The sequence below is a fragment of the Alligator mississippiensis genome, chromosome 3 (genome assembly GCF_030867095.1).
Source record: "Alligator mississippiensis isolate rAllMis1 chromosome 3, rAllMis1, whole genome shotgun sequence".
Classification (NCBI taxonomy): domain Eukaryota; kingdom Metazoa; phylum Chordata; order Crocodylia; family Alligatoridae; genus Alligator; species Alligator mississippiensis.
The window spans coordinates 196,395,394-196,412,775 of NC_081826.1; the positions used below are offsets into that span (position 1 = coordinate 196,395,394).

The window sequence follows — 17,382 nt, forward strand, 5'->3', positions numbered from 1 at the left end:
AATTATTTTTGACTTATGGCCAGTCTAAATTTATTGTGCAATTCAACAGTCACTCGTGTAATATATGTAATGTAGGGTTACCATATTTCCAGTTTCAAAAAAGAGAACATCTGTCATATGGGGGGAGAGGGGTATAGGACTGGGGGGGACGGGAGTGATACGTCAGAGCCCTGTCCCTGCCCATTCTGTTGCCCCTCACTCCCAAGCCACAGCCCCCCTGCTCCACCCAATGCCCCTCACTCAGAAGCCACAGCCCCTCCCGTCCTGCCGGTGCCCCTCACTCCCAGACCGCAGCTCCTTGCTCCCCACAACCCTGCCACTGTGAGCACAGGCACTGGCCCCAATGCCACTGGGCCAGCCACATAGTTCCCTGGTGCTCCTCCCTCACCCATTTCCCCCCACACCTTCCCCCACTGAAGGGGCATGCATTCGGGGCATACTCTTGACCTGTCCTGGACCCCCCCACACACATACACACAGGCACACACACACACACACACACAACCCCCCACAGACTTACCTACATCCATCTGCCAGGCTACTCCCATCCCCTTCCTAGCTACATCCCAGCCACGTGTGTGTGTGTCCTGCCTCCAACTGCCCTGTCCCGAGCCCCAAGAAGCTCCTTGCAAGCCAGGAGCAGAGCAAAATCCTGGACATTTGATTGTATTTTGAAAAACCACCCAGACCTGGATCAGAGGATCTAAAAAGAGGACATATCCGGGAAAACCCAGATGTATGCTAACCCTATGTAATGTGTACAAGGGGCCTAAGACACTGCATGCACTTCACAGAAACTCCCAGATGAGCAAGTCTGTAATTTTTATTCCCAGGTTAAATTCTTTAGTTCCATTACCTTAATCATATCTTGCCATTCCCCATTCCTCTTGTCTACGAGCTCTTGGTAGGCTTCCAACTGGGCTTTCAGGGTCTTAATTTTGCCATTGTAATGATTCTTCAGAACAATTACAGCCTGTTCCTATACAAAGAGTAATTGAAATCAGGAAAGCTAAGAGAGAAGAAACAGTTTCATATAAAAATCTTGGTACTTTATTCTCACCCCTCTTTGTCCCCAATAAGATTTTCTTCATTCCTGTAAGACTTTGTGTAGCAAACTTGTGGAGCAAACACTCTTGGTTAGATAGTTTCTATTACTTTCTCTCTCTCCCCCCGCTCCTTTCTCTCTCTCTCTCTCTCTCTCTCCCTCCACAACCCTTCTCCCACTTGCTGATCAGTTCAGAAGCACATATTTGTTTTAAGAATGGATTGCTTCATTGTAAGCGCAACTTAAGATCAAGTTATCTTAAATATATAGAGTTTGATTAGGAAACTCAAGAGAGAAATTAAATCAAAGACAAAAGTTACAGGATATTACTATATCTCAGCCTGCACCCAGTTTCACATAAAAAGAATAACAAAATATTCAGATTAGAGTATGTACACATAATAATTATAATGCTAAAAAAAAGTCCCATGGCTTTAGGATCTCTTGGCATGATTTGGATGATCATAGTAGTGTAAAGGAATAGAAATGACATTAAAATCAGGGCAAGTTTACTCCTCTGAAGCTGATGTAATGAGTGAAAGCAATAGGCTCTTCGTCACTTTGTCACCATGTTCAGGTCTGTCTGTCAAAGCCAATGAGATATGGGGCTGTACTTGCATAGATATTGTAAAGTTTGTGCAGGTGTGCTAATTTGAGTATCAGGGTAAGGTTCTGTTCCCTATCCAGGAAAAAAGCCATTGTATACTACTACACACAATGAACCCTCACAAGTCTAGATTTGCAATCTTCATATCTTTAATTCATTTGCTTTTTACTGTTTACAAAGTCTTTTGAATATGTGTAGGTGCCAACATTTTTGTTTGTTGGGATAGAATAAGGTTTGTTTGAATGTGAACTGTGACATCTACCTAGGTAGTGGTTGGCTTTCTCTCCCTGGGCTGGTGACAGTGTACAAGGTGTTAAAGGCAGAACAGTGAAGAAGCAGGTAACAAGAATAAGAGGTGAACAACTCACCATGGTAAGGTGCCATTGGAAGAAAGCCTGAAGGATAAAGAGCCAAGGAGGGCTGGACACTTCTCAAGGGTACAGCATTGGAAACTCCAGAAGAAGCTATTCCAACATGATAGAAACATAAAAAGAATGGTAAAAGACCAATGTGGCTGCACAATGAACTTCTAGAATGCCTCAAGAGGAAAATACACAGACAATGACAGGATGGGCAAGTCACCAAGGAAATTGCAAGAAATTTCAGGAATAAAAACAACGAGGTAAAGGTAAAAATTGAGCTACATCTGAAAGAGGAAGTTGAAGACAAGAAGGGGTTCTTTAAATATGTTTTCCAGAAAGGAAAGACCAAGGAAGCTGTGGGTCCACTATTAAATAACCAAGGAGTGCTTGTAACAGAAGATGCAAAGAGGGTAAAGAATCTCAACAACTACTTTTCTTCAGTCTTCACAAAAAGAACAAATGCAACCAGACAGTTAATAAGGATTTTTAGGTAATGAACAGGACTTGTTGGGGGGTGAGATAATGAAAGAGACACTCTGAATTAGTTTGAATGAATTCAGGTCAGCAGAGTCTGATGAACATCATCCCACAGTAGTGAAGGAACTGACAGTAGGGGATCTCAGAGCCCTTGGCAATAAGATTTAGCAAGTCATGGGAGATGGGTAAGCCATCAGAGGACTGGAAAAAGGCCAAAATAGTGATCCTCTTCAAAAAGGCAAAAAAAATAAATAAATAAAAAAAAGCAACGAAGGAAGTATAAGGTGGTAGGCCCAACTTCATACTCAAGTACGTGATGGAACATATGATAAGGAAGTCCATTTGCAAGCATCTGTAGGAGGAAAGAGCACCACTTGTTATCAGTGGTGGCAGATGACAGAACAAGGAGCAATGGTCTCAAGTTACAGCAAGGGAAGTCTAAGTTGGATATTAGAAAAAACTTTCTCACTCAGAGGGTAGTGAAGTGCTGGAGCAGGTCACCTAGAGAGTTGATGGAATCTATCCTTGAAGGTTTTTAGGGCCTGACTTGACAAAGACCTGACTAGAATGTTTTAGCTGGAAATGGTCCTGCTTTGAGCAGGGGTTGTACCAGATGACCTGCTGAGGTCTCTTCCAACCCTAATTTTCTGATTCTATGAAAGGCCATTCATGAATAGTCAGTCTGGATCTGTCAAGAACAAATTATGCCAAACCAATTTGCTCTCCTTCAACAAAGTATCTCAGTTGATGGAGGGAATTCAATAGATATAGGGCATGTCTACATATTCATTAATGCATCCTAGTTACTGCACATTAAGTTTAGTACTTAGTTAACCAAGTACTAAGCATACTGATTCAATGCTCAGTAACTTGTGCTACTGCACAATAGCACCAATGCACAGGGGTTTTTTTATGCTTACTGTGCAGTACCCTAATAGTACTGTGCAGTACTTGACCGGCACGCTACTACACTGTGCTATCAGGCTACTGCACAGTAAGTGTCTCATGTAGATGTGCCCATAATGTATCTGAACTTCATTAAGCTTTTAACAAAGTCCAGTGTGACCCTTTCATAACCAAATTGGAGAATTGTGAACTAGACAAAACTACTATAAGGTGGATAGACAACTGAATAAATAGCTACAAGTGAAGAGTAATTACAAATAGATCCCTGTTTGAATGTCAGGAGGTTTTTAGAAGAGTCCTGTAGGGGTTGGTCCTGGGTCTAGTGCTGTTCATTGTTCTGTTCAAAATTATTAATGATTTGGATGTTAGAATAGAGAGCTTCCTCAGTGAATGTGCATATGGCATGAAACTAGGAAGGAGTGCAAACACTGGAGGACAGGAGCACCATTCAAATGGATCTTGATGAAGTTCAATGCTGACAAACGCAAGATGCTAGAACACAGGAATAATAACTAAGAGCACAAATGCAAAATGGATGACAACTGGCTGAATAGCAGTACTAAGGAGAGGGATCTAGAAGTTGCAGTGGATCACAGACTCAGTATGAATCTGTAGTATGATGTAGCTCCAAAAGTGCTAATGCAGATTTGAGCTGCATCATTAAGTGCAAGATGCAAGAGGTGATGGTGCCTCTTTACCCATCTAGGTTAGGTCTCATCTAGAGTACTGTATATAGTTTTGGGCTCCACATATAAAAAGAGTGTGAAAAAATTAGAGAGAGTACAGGGGCAGGCTGCAAAAATTATAAAAGGCTTGGAAGGCAAGCCATATTAGGAAAGATAGAAAGAAATACGTTTAACTTTCAGAAAAGACAATTGAGAGATGACATGATAGCAGACTTTCTAGTGAGGTTGTGGGATCTCTTTCACTGGAGATTTTCAAGAAGTCTTTTGATAAGTATTATTTAGAAATGATTTAGGAGTATCAATGACTGGACTATGCAGTGAAGCTCAGGAGGCTCCCATTTAAAGATCTCTGGGAGATCATGCATGGGAGTTCTGCAGTCCAGAGCAGGTGGATATTGTAGAGGACAATGCTCAGTAATAGATGAATGAAGCAAAGCTCCATAACAAGCTGAGTTACAAACCAGTAGTATAGGGGGTGGAATAAGTGAAAGCAAAAGGACAACAAAAAGCGGGTGTGCAGAGCTGTTTGCTGTCCTGAGATTGCAGAACTGAGTGGAGGGCCTTTAATATTTCATAGAATAATAGAATCATAGAAAATTAGGGTTGGAAGGGACATCAGGAGGTAATTTAGTCCAACCTCCTACTCAGAGCAGGACCATCCCCAAAGAGATCATCCAAAGCAAAGATTTATCTAGCCAGGTCTTAAAAATATTCAAGGATGGAGAGTCTACCACCTCTCTGGGTAACCTGTTCCAGTGTTTTACTACCCTCCTCATGAGAAAATTCTTCCTAATATCTAATGTAAACTTCACTTGCTGCAACTTGAGCCAATTGCTCCTTATTCTGTCATCTGCCACAACTGAGAATAGTCTACTGCCATCCTCTTTCAAACTGTCCCAGGGGAGCTGGGGTGACTGGAGGACCCCAGGCCAAAAACAAAAGAAAGCCTCACTTACCTCCTGCAGGGGCCGAAAGGTGTGGGGAAAGGTGCGCGGTAAAACCACCCACGTGGTTTGTTAGCCGCACCTATATCCAGCTGGAGCAAGGTGACGTCAGCGGGAGATGCCGCCCGGCGGAGATAAAAGACTGCCCCGAGGACGCAGCAGGGGGGCTGGTGAGCGGATGCTCGACGGGGAAGCCCACACCCCGAGAGGCGCAGTGCGGGACAGCAGGGGCAGAGCCTGCAGAGGCGCAGGCGGCGGAGTCAACAGCAGAGCCTGTAGGGAAGCCGGTGAAAGAACCAGTAGCCGAGCCAGCATGAGAGCTGGCAGCAAAGCCGGTGAGGAAGCCGGCAGCAGGACTGGCATGACAGCCAGCAGCAGAACCGGCGAGGAAGCCAGCAGTAGAACCGGTGAGGGACCCGGCAGCTGGACTGGCATGAGAGCCGGCAGCAGGACCGGCGAGGAAGCCGGCAGCAGGACCGGCAAGGGCTCAAGCACGCAAGCCGGTAGCGGAGCCAGTGAGGGCTCAAGCAGGCAAGACGGCAGCAGAGCCGGTGAAGACCCCAGCTGGGAAACCAACAGCAGAGCCGGCGAAGACACCAGCAGAGAGGTTGGCTGGGAAGTCGACTGGCTAGCCAGCTGGCCACTCGATAGGGAGAGTAGTTGAAAAGCAGCTGTAGGAAGGAGCCCCAAGTGGGAAACTAGCCATTAGGGTCAGGGGAACTCCGGGCCCGCTGGGACCCACTTTACTATAACAATCACGGTGGTCGGAGTGCACAACAGTCACGGTGTGGGTAAAATAGGGGGTTGAGCAGAAATAGACGAGGCAAGGGCAAAGGGCCTTGGGGCCTGTGTATTTTGGGCTGAGACCCCAGGCCGCTGGCTGCTCATGGCCGGATGGCCAGGAGAGTTCAGGGTACAGCCTGAGGAGATCCAGAGGTGCGTGAGGGCCAAGAGATCAACGATAAAAAGATGGAGAATGGCCGGGGTGTAGGGGAGGTCAGAGCTCCGTGAGTGCCTACCACACGGCGTGGTGGCCCTGAAGGCTACCCCAAGGGAGACCCCTTCCAGTGAAGTTACAATCAAAGTCGTGGCAGGAGAGATAAGGGGAACCCCGAACATCAGCCAAGGTAACCTTTGGGAGCCCACCCCAGGCCTTGGCCCTAGAAGATCACTAGTGCGGGCCTGGGCAGCAAGGGAGTGCTTAATAGAACAGAGGTGGGCACACAAACCTCCCTTCAGATCATTGAAGGCAGCTATTATGCCTCTCAGTCTTCTTTTCTCTAGACTAAATATGCCCAGTTCCATCAGCCTCTCCTCATACATAAATCATGTGTCCCAGCCCTCGAACCATTGTTGTTGCCCTGTGCTGGACTCTCTCCAATTTGTCTACATCCTGTCTGTTGTGGGTGACCCAAAACTGAACACAGTACTCCAGATGTGGCCTCACCAGTGCTGAATAGAGGGGAATAATTACTTCCCTGGACCTCCTGGCAACACAATGCAACCCAGTATGTCCTTAGCCTTCTTGGCAACAAGGGCACCCTGCTGGCTCATGTTCAGCTTATTGTCTGCTATAACCCCCAGGTCTTGTTTTGCAGAGCTGCTGCCCAGCCAGTCAGCCCCCAGCCTGTACAGGTGCATGGGATTGTTACATCCTAAGTCCAGGACTTTGCATTTGTCCTTGTTGAAACTCATGAGATTTATTTTGGCCCAATCCTCCAATATGTGTAGGTAATTCTGAATCCTAGCCATATACTTCAGTGCATCTGCTACTCCCTCCAGCTTGGTGTCACCTGCAAACTTACTGACGGTGCTGGCCCCAGAACCGACCCGCTAGGGTACTCACTAGATACCAGCTGCCAACTAGACATCAAGCCCTTTCAGAATGACTATGCAGCCACTTTTTTTCTATCCACCTTACAGTCTATTCATCCAACCCATACTTCCTTAAATTACTTGTGAGAATGTTAGGGGGGACTATATCAAAAGCCTTGCTAAAGTCAAGATATATCATTTATCTCCCCACATCTACAAAGCCAGTCATCTCATCATAGAAGGCAATCTAGTTGGTCAGGCATGACTTGTCCTTGGTGAATCCATGCTGACTGTTCCTAATCACCTTTTTCTCCTCCAAGTGCTTAGAAATGGATTCTTTGAGGATCTGCTCCATGATTTTTCCAGTGACTGAGGTGAGGCTGAGTGGATCCTCCTTTTTCCCTTTCTTAAAGCTAAGCACTATATTTGTACTTTCCCAGTAGTCCAGGACCTCTCCCGATAACGATGAGTTTTCAAAGATAATGGCCAGTGGCTCTACAATCACATCAGCAAATTATCTTATGGCCCTTGAGTGCATCCTGTCTGGCCCAATGGACTTGTATATGTTCAGCTTTTCTAAATAGTCCCTAACCTGTTCTTTCACCACAGTTGGCCGCTCACCTTCTCTCATCTTCCTGTTGTTGATGACATACTTTTAGAAACCCTTCATGTCCCTTACTAGCTGCAACTCCAATTGCACTTTGGTCTTCCTGACTTCATCCCTGCATGTCCAAGCAATACTTATATACTCCTCCCTACTTGTTTGTTCAAGTTTCCACTTCTTAAAAGCTTCCTTTTTGTGATTTAGCTTACTGAAGAGTTTCCTGTTAAGCCAAGCTGGTTTTCTCCCATACTTGCAAGTCAAGATGGTTTGTTCCTGCACTCTCAGTAAAGCTTCTATAGAGTATAGGTCTCCTGAATTCCTCTCCCCCTCAGACGAGACTAGACATTGAGCCATTGACTAGTACCCTCAGAGCCCAATGCTCCAGGCAGCATTCTATCCACCTTACAGTCCAATCATCCAGCCCATGCTTCCTTAGCTTGTTTGTGAGAATGTTGTAGGAGACCATATCAAAAGCCTTGTTAAAATCAAGGTATATCACATCCACTGGTCTCCCTACATTCACAGATCAAGGCAATCAAGTTGGTCATGCCTGACTTGCCTTTGGTGAATACATGCTGACTGTTCCTAATCACCTTCTTATCCTCCAAGTGCTTAGAAATAGATTCCTTCAGAACTTTTGGATGAGTTTTCTAGGGACTGCAATAAGGATGGCAGGTCTGTAGTTCCCTTCTTGTCTTTCTTAAAGATCAGCACTGTATTTTCTCTTTCCCAGTCATCCAGGACCTCTCCCAATTGCCAGAATTTTTCAACGATAATGGCCTTTGCATGTGGCCCCATGAAACTGTACACATCCAGCTTTTCTAAATAGTCCTTAACCTGTTCTTTCACCACTGTTGCCTGTTCACCTCTTTCCCAAACCGTGCTGCCAATGCAGTAGTCTGGGTTCTGCCCATGCCTGTGAAAACTGAGGTAAAAAAAGCATTGAGTACTGCAGCCTTTCCCACATTATCTGTCACTAGGTTGCCTCCCCCATTCAGTAAAGAAAGCACACTTTCCCTAACCTTCCTCTTGTTGCTGATATACTTGCAGAAACCCTTCTTGTTACCCTTCACATCCCTTGTGCAACTCCAATTGCACTTTGACACTGATTTAATTTTTGAATGCCCAAGCAGTACTCTTATTCTCTTCCCCAGTTGTTTGTCCAAGTTTCCATTTCTTGTAAGCTTTTTCTCTGTATTTTAGCTCACTGAAGAGTTCTCTCCTAAGCAGAGCTGCACTTCTACCATACTTTCTAATCTTTCTGTGGACTGGGGTGGTTTGTTCCTGTGCCCTCAGTAAAGTTTCTTTAAAGTGCAATCAGCTGTCCTCTCTCCCTCAGACTGCCCTCCCAGGGGATCCTGCCCATTAGTTATCTGAGTGAGTCAGAGTCTGTTTTACTGAAGTCCAGGATCCTTACTTTGCTGCTCTCCATCCTTCCTTTCCTCAGGATCCTTAACTCATTCACCTCATGGTCACTGTTGCCCAAGTTGCCATCTATTAGTACATTCCCCATTCGTGGTCTTCTTCTCTTGCTTTGATGCTACTTTTGATAATTGGTAGTTTCTTGCTTTGAGGCTACTTCTGATAACTTGCCTTTGCCTTTAGTTTATAGCCCTTGTCCACTCTTTTCTTTTAGATATGAACTTCAACAGAAACCATTATTGTATCTGACATTTGACTTCAATTGTATCTCTTTCTTTCCAGACATGAGGAAGGGCACATTGTACACACACACACACACACAAAAAATGCCTACAGTCTATTCCAGACATAGAGTTTGTCCAACAGAAGGTATTACCAAACAAAACCCTTGTTGCTTGCATTTTATCCATGAAGTCAACCACTAGAGGGAGCTGCCAGCTACAGGGAAAGTCTGAGGGCCTTGTTACAGAGTAATTTCGGTGGCTTCTGGTATTCTTAACACCTGGATTGTCCACACATTAACACCTAACTAGACCTCACTCTCCCCAACTGATCGAGATTGCCTCCACACCCCTGCAGCCTCTCTAGCACCTCAGATCCCTGCTCACTCCCCCCACACCCCTGGCCCTGCTCCCCTGCTTACTTGTGGCTGCCTGTGCTGTCTCTTGTGGGGGAGCAGACAGGGAAGGGTTAACCTGCCTACCCAGGCTGTCACTGCTGCTGCTCTCTGGACTGGGTCAGCCCAGAGAAGAGCATCAGTCCAGCAGCAGTAGCAGTGGCTAGGCAGGCAGGTTAACTTTTCCTGCTCTACTGGGACAGGCAGTGTTGGCAGCCACAGGACAGGAGGAAGACCTGAGGGTGGGGACAGTGACTAGGGGATCCCCAGGAGACTGGAGGCAATCCCAAATGGAGAAAGAGTAGGGATCTTTATATTTCAGTCCTCCCAGCCTCTGCTGACCTGAATGTGTGACTGCTCCAAACTCCAGCGAGTGCTAACAATGATCAACATTTGTGTTCACAGTTTAATGTATAACAAGGCCCTAAAGCAAGAAAATTACTAACAACTAAGTTTAGAAATATGCTGAGTGCTCACTACACTTAATAGTCAAATAAGAACAAAGAAAGTAAATATGGCAAATCAAGGAATGTAATCAGTGATGATAAGAACTAAGCACAGGCTTCAATGTACCAGGGAAGGTAGCTAGTTTGTATGTAAATGAGCCAGAATTTGGTCCTTGGTGCACATAGATAGTAAACACAATTAACAGTATAACTGTATATTTATGCTAATCTTACATGAGAATTACCTGTTTTTCTTTTCTTATGCAGTCCAACTCATTGATTATATTCATGTGTCTGATTTTCATTTGCTGCATGTCTTTTACAATCTGTGAAAGAGGCAAAAGGAAATAATCAACTCAATGCCCTATTAACTGGCTGCAAATCTAGATGCACTACCAAATGAGAGTAATGTGTATTCTCGTGAATACTAATTAAAGATTTGGTACAGGGCGAGTTTGATCTTACACAAATGCTTACAAACAAATAACCACACTCAGGCAAGTAGCAAGACCAATGTCCTTGGTTTTGAAAATGGTTGTTTATAATATTTATTGAAATTATAAGATTGATTCACTCCAAAGCGGTAAATTTCTGTTCTAGGACCTGTACCTCTGGATCTTCCTTTCTACTGCAGTGATATGAATCAACTCCTCCTTGGGTTCAAATGACATGACTCCAGGGGTTAAGTGATGAGTATTAATGCTAATTGGAATTATTGCTATAATTAACATAACAGTATTAAAACGTTTTGACAACAATATCCCTTATGCACCTTTAGTCTTTTTACTTTTACAACTTTGTTTCCATTGCATTTGGGGTAAACACTATTTTTTCCACGTTATTTTTTTTCAAATGTGCAACTGGAGAACAAATCTAAGGCCATGGATAGGTGTTCAGTTTTAGCACTAAGAATTTCTACCCAAATGAGCTATATAGGCAGAGGGTACTAGAGGGATGCCCTTGGGTCACCATTACCTGTTGATTGACAGCCTGTTCTCCCCATGCTGTGGGAGGAGGCAGGCTGTCAATAGGCAGTTGGCTGCTGGTTACAGACCTATGAGAATGGTCGCCTGTCCTGCCAGTCAGCTGATTGGTGGGATAGGTGGTGGGGGGAGGGGCATTCCCCATGGTGGGAACCCTCCCAGTTCTCTCCATAGGAGGATAGCTTGTGGTCAGCTTGGAGAAGTGCATGGAGTGGGAATCCTGGGAGGCTTCCAGCTGCAGGAAAATGCTTCGCCCTATCCATCAGTCAGTTGATTGGTAGGATTACTGCAACAGGAGAATACACCCCCCTTCCTCTTCACTGTCTTTCCAGGTCAACCTAAAGGAGTACGGGGGGAGGTACCCACACCTTTGACAGCAACTCTTCTGGGACTCTGTGAGGGTTACTCCTGTGGAACAATGCTCCCCTACTGCCAGTCAGCTGATTGAAGGTCAGTAGGGTGAGTTTTCCAAGGCAGGCTCCTCATAGGGCTCCCTGACATCTTGTTCTTGGGTGACTGTGGACTATGAGAGATCCAGTACTATTCATTAGTGAAGACTAGGGTATTGAGTGTCCTCCCCATGGCATCCCAGGCCCCTTGCCACCATGCTGCTGCAGCCTGGACCCTGGCAGGGATGCCAACAATGTGCTCCTGGATGCCACCACCAGGGCCATCCATGCCCTTCTGGGCCTCCAGCCCTGCTGCCTCTGGGCCCACCTGGCCAGCCAGGTCTGGTGGCTGCATATCATCCAGGCCACCTGGAAAAATGAGCAATGGCTCGAGTTGTTCCACATGGCCCAGGCCACTTTCCAGGACTGCCTCATGCAACAACGCCCACACGTGGAGCAGCAGGACACTACCACATGGTGGCCTCTCCCCATCGACATCCCACTGGCCAGTGTCCTGCTCAAGCTGGTCATGCCTGCTAGCCTCCACCATGTTGGCCACCTCTTTGTTGTGGGCAAGGCAACCACCAGGGAGGTCATCCTGGAGGTGTGCAGCATCCTCCAGGATGTGCTGGGGCACACTGTGCTCCACATGCATGACCCCCTGGAAGTAGTATTGTGTTCCATGCCCTGGGCTTCCCCCAGTGTATCAGGGTCCTGAATGGAAATTACATCCTCATCACCTGCCTGCCCTGTAGCAACCACCACTACTACAGCCAGAAGGGCTTCTACTCTATCATGCCCCAGGCCTGTCAACCACTGCAGCACTTTCATGAATGTGAGTGCTGGTGGGGCAGGCGGAGCTCATGACACCCACATCTTCTGCAACTCTTCCCTGTCAGCCCTTGTGAAGAGTGGGGAATTCATGCCAGGCATGCTGGACCTCCAGCTGGGTATGGTGGTGGTCTCATCTCTCCTCACCAGGGACCCTGCCTACCCACTCCTCCCCTGGCTCATGTGGTCCTACATTTGCCAGCTGAACCCCCACCAGGCCCAATTCAACTGGTACCCAGGCTGGACCCATGTCCTGGTAGAGTTCACCTTCGGCCACCTCAATGAACACTGGTGTACCTTCACCATCTCCCTCAAGGTCACCATGGCCAACATCCCCCGGGGTCTTTGTTGCAGCCTAAATATTGCATAAGATCTGGAAGGCCCAGGGAGAGCTGGTTCATGAGGCCTGAGTGGAGGAGGCGCAGCAGGAGGAGGATGCCTGGCACCAGAAGCACCAGCTTCAGTGGCAGTCACAGAGGCAGGCCCCTCCCACCAAGGACCCAAGTGAGCTGCACACCTGCCAGTGGGGGCCAGGGTGCAATAGGTGCTGGCTGATCACATCCTCCTGCATTCCCTGTTGTAGCCCACCTGGACAGCCATTGTGACCCCTGCTTCACCGTGCATCCCCAGCACCACAGTCATGATGGACATTTCTCAGAAAAGCAGTTTATTCCCCTCCACAGAACCCTCCCCCTTCCCCCTTTCTCCCCAACAACAGAACCCATCTCCCCTTCCCCCTACTTTCCAGAGAGGCTATGTCCCTCCTCCTCCCTAAAGATGGCTGGGCAGGCTGAAGGGCCCTCCAGCAGTGATGCAACACCATAGGTGCCAGGCTGTAGCAGAGGTTCAGATAGACTGTCCATGCTTGAGTAAATGGCATGGTTCAGGCCAGGGTCTTGAGGTGTGAAGATGTCATCCAGCTGCTGCATAAAGAGCATGGAATTGTGGATAGCTCCTGACTGGTGGTTGTGGTTGGTGACTGTGACCCACTGTGTCCACAGTGCCTTGACCTTTATGCAGCACTGTCATGTTGACCAGTTATGCCTAGTGGCCTGACAGCCCCTCATAAATGTGCATGTTGGAGAGCCTGCTCTGCGCAAACTGGGTGAAGTCCTCCACCTCATCCCATAACACAATGAGGTCACAGTCTCCCCCTGGAACCAGCAGGTGCCCTAGAAGGCAGCATATGGCATTGGGGAGGAAGCTGGCTTGGCTCCTTTGATGGCTCACTGGGCCTCTGCATGGCAGTCCTGGTGCTGGTGCCTGCAGTACCTAACACAGGGGCATATCACAGACAGGCAGGCATGCAGTGATGGTGTTCTGGGCAGCAATGGCAGGGTCCAGACAGGCTGCTTCAGGTGGCCTGGGGCTAGCTGGAGTGGGATCTGATGGCCAGAGACTGGCAGTAGGGGTCCCAGGCTGCTGCCAGGCCTAGTAGGTGCCTGCAGCACCCAGCACATCATGATGGTGCAGGTCTGGCAGTCATGTGGTGCCATGATGCCAGGGATCGGTGTCGGGGCCTGCGTAGACTTCTGCAGGGATACACAATGGCCCATGGTTGACTGCAGGTGGCCCAGGACCCCAGCATCCTTGCAAGCTTTTAAGGGCCAGGGACTGGGGCAGGCAAAGAGGCACCCCAGCCTTGGGGCTGAAAGATCTCCAAGCCTTGAATCCCTGGGGCAGAGCTGAGGGTGGCCCCCTAGTGGTGGGGCTGATCAGGAGCAAGTTTGCTCCTGGTCAGTATCTACGTGTGCATTACTGTGCAGTAACTAATCATGAGTAAAAATTGCTACAAGTAGCAAATGGAAATAGAGTGAAGACAATATTTGTGAAGAAAATACCAGTAGCAAATCTACTCATAAGTACAGCAAATTACTGCGCAGTAACCATCTGCAAGTTTAGGCATGCTCAAAGAGAAGGAAAGATTACTGTAATAGCAGTTACTTGGAGTAAATGAGAAAAGTGGGTGGATAGTGGTAGATAATTTTTTGGGGCCCTGCTTAGTAGTCCATTTTACTGGACCTTGGTAAGTGCAGAAAATCACCCTAGCCTGTTCTGAGAGATTGCAAATTTTCTATCTTGAGCCCATTGTAAACAAATATGAAATTCCTCAAAATAGATTTGGGCTCAGAGTTCACCTCAAGCATTTGTCAGGACTAATCAGTAGCAGATATATAGCCAAATATGAAGTGAGCTTTTTTTGCTGCAAAATAATGAGTGGTTTAAGTCTGGAATTGCATCAGAATCCTCAGTTGCTCATGCTTACTCACCACACAAACATTATGTTACCATGTCAATAAGAACAGTCACAAAAGGAAATTTCCACTGATGTTCTCCCATTTCAGTCCTTCTTGCCTAGTTTTTTGTTGTTGTTGTTGTTTTTTTCCTTTTGACTCCTGGTCTCTTAGGAATCATGTCAAATTTCATATCATACTTGACTTATGTGGAAATCTAGCAAGCAAACTGTTAATAATGAGCAGGACTGACATAAATCACACGTTCTAAACATTTGGAGCCTTCTTAAATATTGTCTTCACTCTATTTCTCCATTTAGTCTCACTAGAATGGAAATTCTAGAAAAATAGTGAGCTGTTTCAGAAAATGAAGGTCTGCTTCAGTCCCAGACAAACACTCAAATTAGAATGAAATGGTTCTGAGGATTACAATGATTTAGATGGTTCTTAGTTTTACTTGTCTCTATGGCCCTGTGGCTAGAAATAAAGACTTCTAGACCAACCATTAAATACTATGGAAAATAGAAATAACGGCAGTATTGAGAAAAGATCAATATTGAAGTGTTATTACCAGTCCAATAATGAATGACAGACAGATCTCTTGTTATTCAGCATTTGAATTAAATCCTGATCTCTTTTGAGCTAATTCACATAGTGGTGTTATAATGTTGTTGTAGCTATGATAGTGCAGGGAATATGCAACTCTACATTTAGAGGCATGTCAGATAACTAGGGACCTATTCAAATGATGACTGCATGGATTTCATGGAAATCATGAGATTGGGTAATCTCCATGAAATGTATGGGAAAAAAACACCTTACTAAAAATGAAATACAGTCAGAGTCAGCAGTTCTCCCAGCCATACAGCTTTCCCAGGGGAAGGGTGAAAGGAGGCTGTTGGCATGAAGGTGAGCAGGCAAGATGGCTTCCCCCCTATCCCCCTCACAACCAATTGGCTGAGAGGGCTGCCACTCATGCGGCCCAACCCCTATACACCAATCAGTGGTAAGGAGTGGGGACATACGGCAGATAGCCCGCTCCATCAATCAGCAGTGGGGGCAGGGCCACCAGGGCCTCTTAGCCAATCAGAGGCATGAGGGGTGACCATGATAAGCCCTCAAGAATGGCAGTTAGCTGGCTCCATGATCTTCCCATGAAATTGTTCAGCTTCCTTCTGGAGTTGGGTAGACCCCTACAGGTAATGTTTCAGGCACAAAAAGCCTTTCCTCAAGTCTAACAGTCTTTGTCAAAAGTTTATCTAACCATCAAAGCAGGACCATCCTAAACTAAGATCACCAGGGGATGGGTGGACAATCACCAGTGCAAGCCCAGGAAGTGACAACCACAGAATCAGCAGGTCAGGTAACACAAGGGAACTTACTCCAACCCTAGCCCAAGGATGGGACTCCTGTAAGAGCACAGGGAACAAACAGGAGGAACTGGCCCTTCTGCTAAGTGAAAATAGATATGATCTCATAGGGATAATGGAGACCTGGTGGGGGTCATGATTGATCACAAGATGAACAGGAGCCACCAGTATTATGCCATAGCTGGCAAAGCAAATAAAACTCTAGCTTGCATCTACCAATCCATCTCAAGCAAGACCCAACAAGTCATCCTCCCACTTTACTCGGCCTTGTTGAGGCTGCAGCTGGAATACTGCATCCAATTCTGGGCTCCACACTTTAGAAAGGATGTGGAGAAGCTTGAGAGGGTCCAAGGGGAGCCATGCACTGCTTAGAAGTCAAGAGGCCTTATGAGGAGAGGCTGAGAGACATGGGACTTTTCAGCCTGGAGAAGAGGAGGCTCAGTGGTGACTTGGTGGCAAACTATAAGTATATAAGGGCTGTGCATCTGAAACTGGGAGAACATATGTTCACAAGGGCAACCTAAAGGAAGACAAGGTCTAATGGTCACAAATTGCTGGAAGATCGTTTTAGACTGGACAGAATGAAAAACTTCTTTACCGCATAAGTCTCTAGAGTTTGAAATAGATTCCCTGCAGAAGTGGTGCAAGCACCTACTCTGGATACATTCAAGAAACATTTGGATGCTTACCTTCCTGGGGTGATCTGACCCCAGATGACTTCCTGTCCTTTGGGCAGGGGGCTGGACCCAATTGTCTCACAAGGTCCCTTCCAGCCGTAACATTTATTAAATCTATGAAAACCCCAACTAGATCATAGCAGCCAAGGCTTTATCTAGCCAGGTCTTAAAAACCTCCAAGAATAGAGATTCCACAACCTCTCTGGACAACCTGTTCCAGTGCGTTACTATCCTGGAACAGTTTAGTTAGAGAGGTTGTAGAATATCACTGAAGATATCTTGTTTCTTACATATTGCCTGGACCATCAGGACAGCAACAGCTTGGAATATTAATATTACATTTATTAACTCAATGGAAATCAGAATTTAGTTCAAATTCTGAACAATTGGAGGTCTAATTAGCCCTCAGTGTACATAGGTAGGCTTCCCTTGAGGATAAGGACTGTTAGACCTAAGAAAAGGTGTTTTGCGCTTCAAAACTCCTCTAAGATGCCTACCAACTGCAAAATCTGTTCAATAAAAGGTATTTAAAAAGCAGATATGGCTTTGTCACAGAGCACTCAGGTGCCCTGTGCCTGAAGAGGGGAAAACTCCTAGGGAAGGAGCCCTAGCAGTGACTAAGGAGCCCAGCTGTGGGTTGCCGGGGCAACCAGGGAAGGTCAGCTGACCAGAGGGGGCAGGGCCTGGCCATTATAAAGCCCAGGAGCTGAGACCAGAGGCAGTTTGCTGCCAGCAGCCAGAGAGGCAGGAGCTCCCTAAGGCAGGAGGTGAGGAGAAGCTTGACCGCAGCGACAGCTTATGGCAGCTCTCAGAGGCTTGAGCAATGTTGTTTTAGCCAGGTGGCTTCAATTTATGTTACAGCCCAGGGGCTTGTGTTTTGTTGTTGTTTAAACCAGTGGTTTGGGTGAGGCTATAAGGGGTTGGAGGGAGGCCTCAGGGGGAACCCACAGCGGAGTGTGAGGATCCCG

At 46.6% G+C, this 17,382-nt stretch overlaps 1 protein-coding gene across 3 annotated transcripts in view; it reads right to left on the reverse strand.

The window, feature by feature from the left end:
- Positions 1–17,382, reverse strand: part of LOC109280815 (uncharacterized) — a 163,203-nt gene that overhangs the window by 25,661 nt on the left and 120,160 nt on the right. For all 3 annotated transcript variants that reach the window (XM_059724795.1, XM_059724794.1, XM_019478161.2), the window contains 2 exons: positions 10,176–10,256; positions 857–979 (listed from right to left, as the gene is read on the reverse strand). In XM_059724795.1, the coding sequence (XP_059580778.1) occupies positions 857–979; positions 10,176–10,256 (204 nt within the window). The remainder of the gene's footprint in view (positions 1–856; positions 980–10,175; positions 10,257–17,382) is intronic.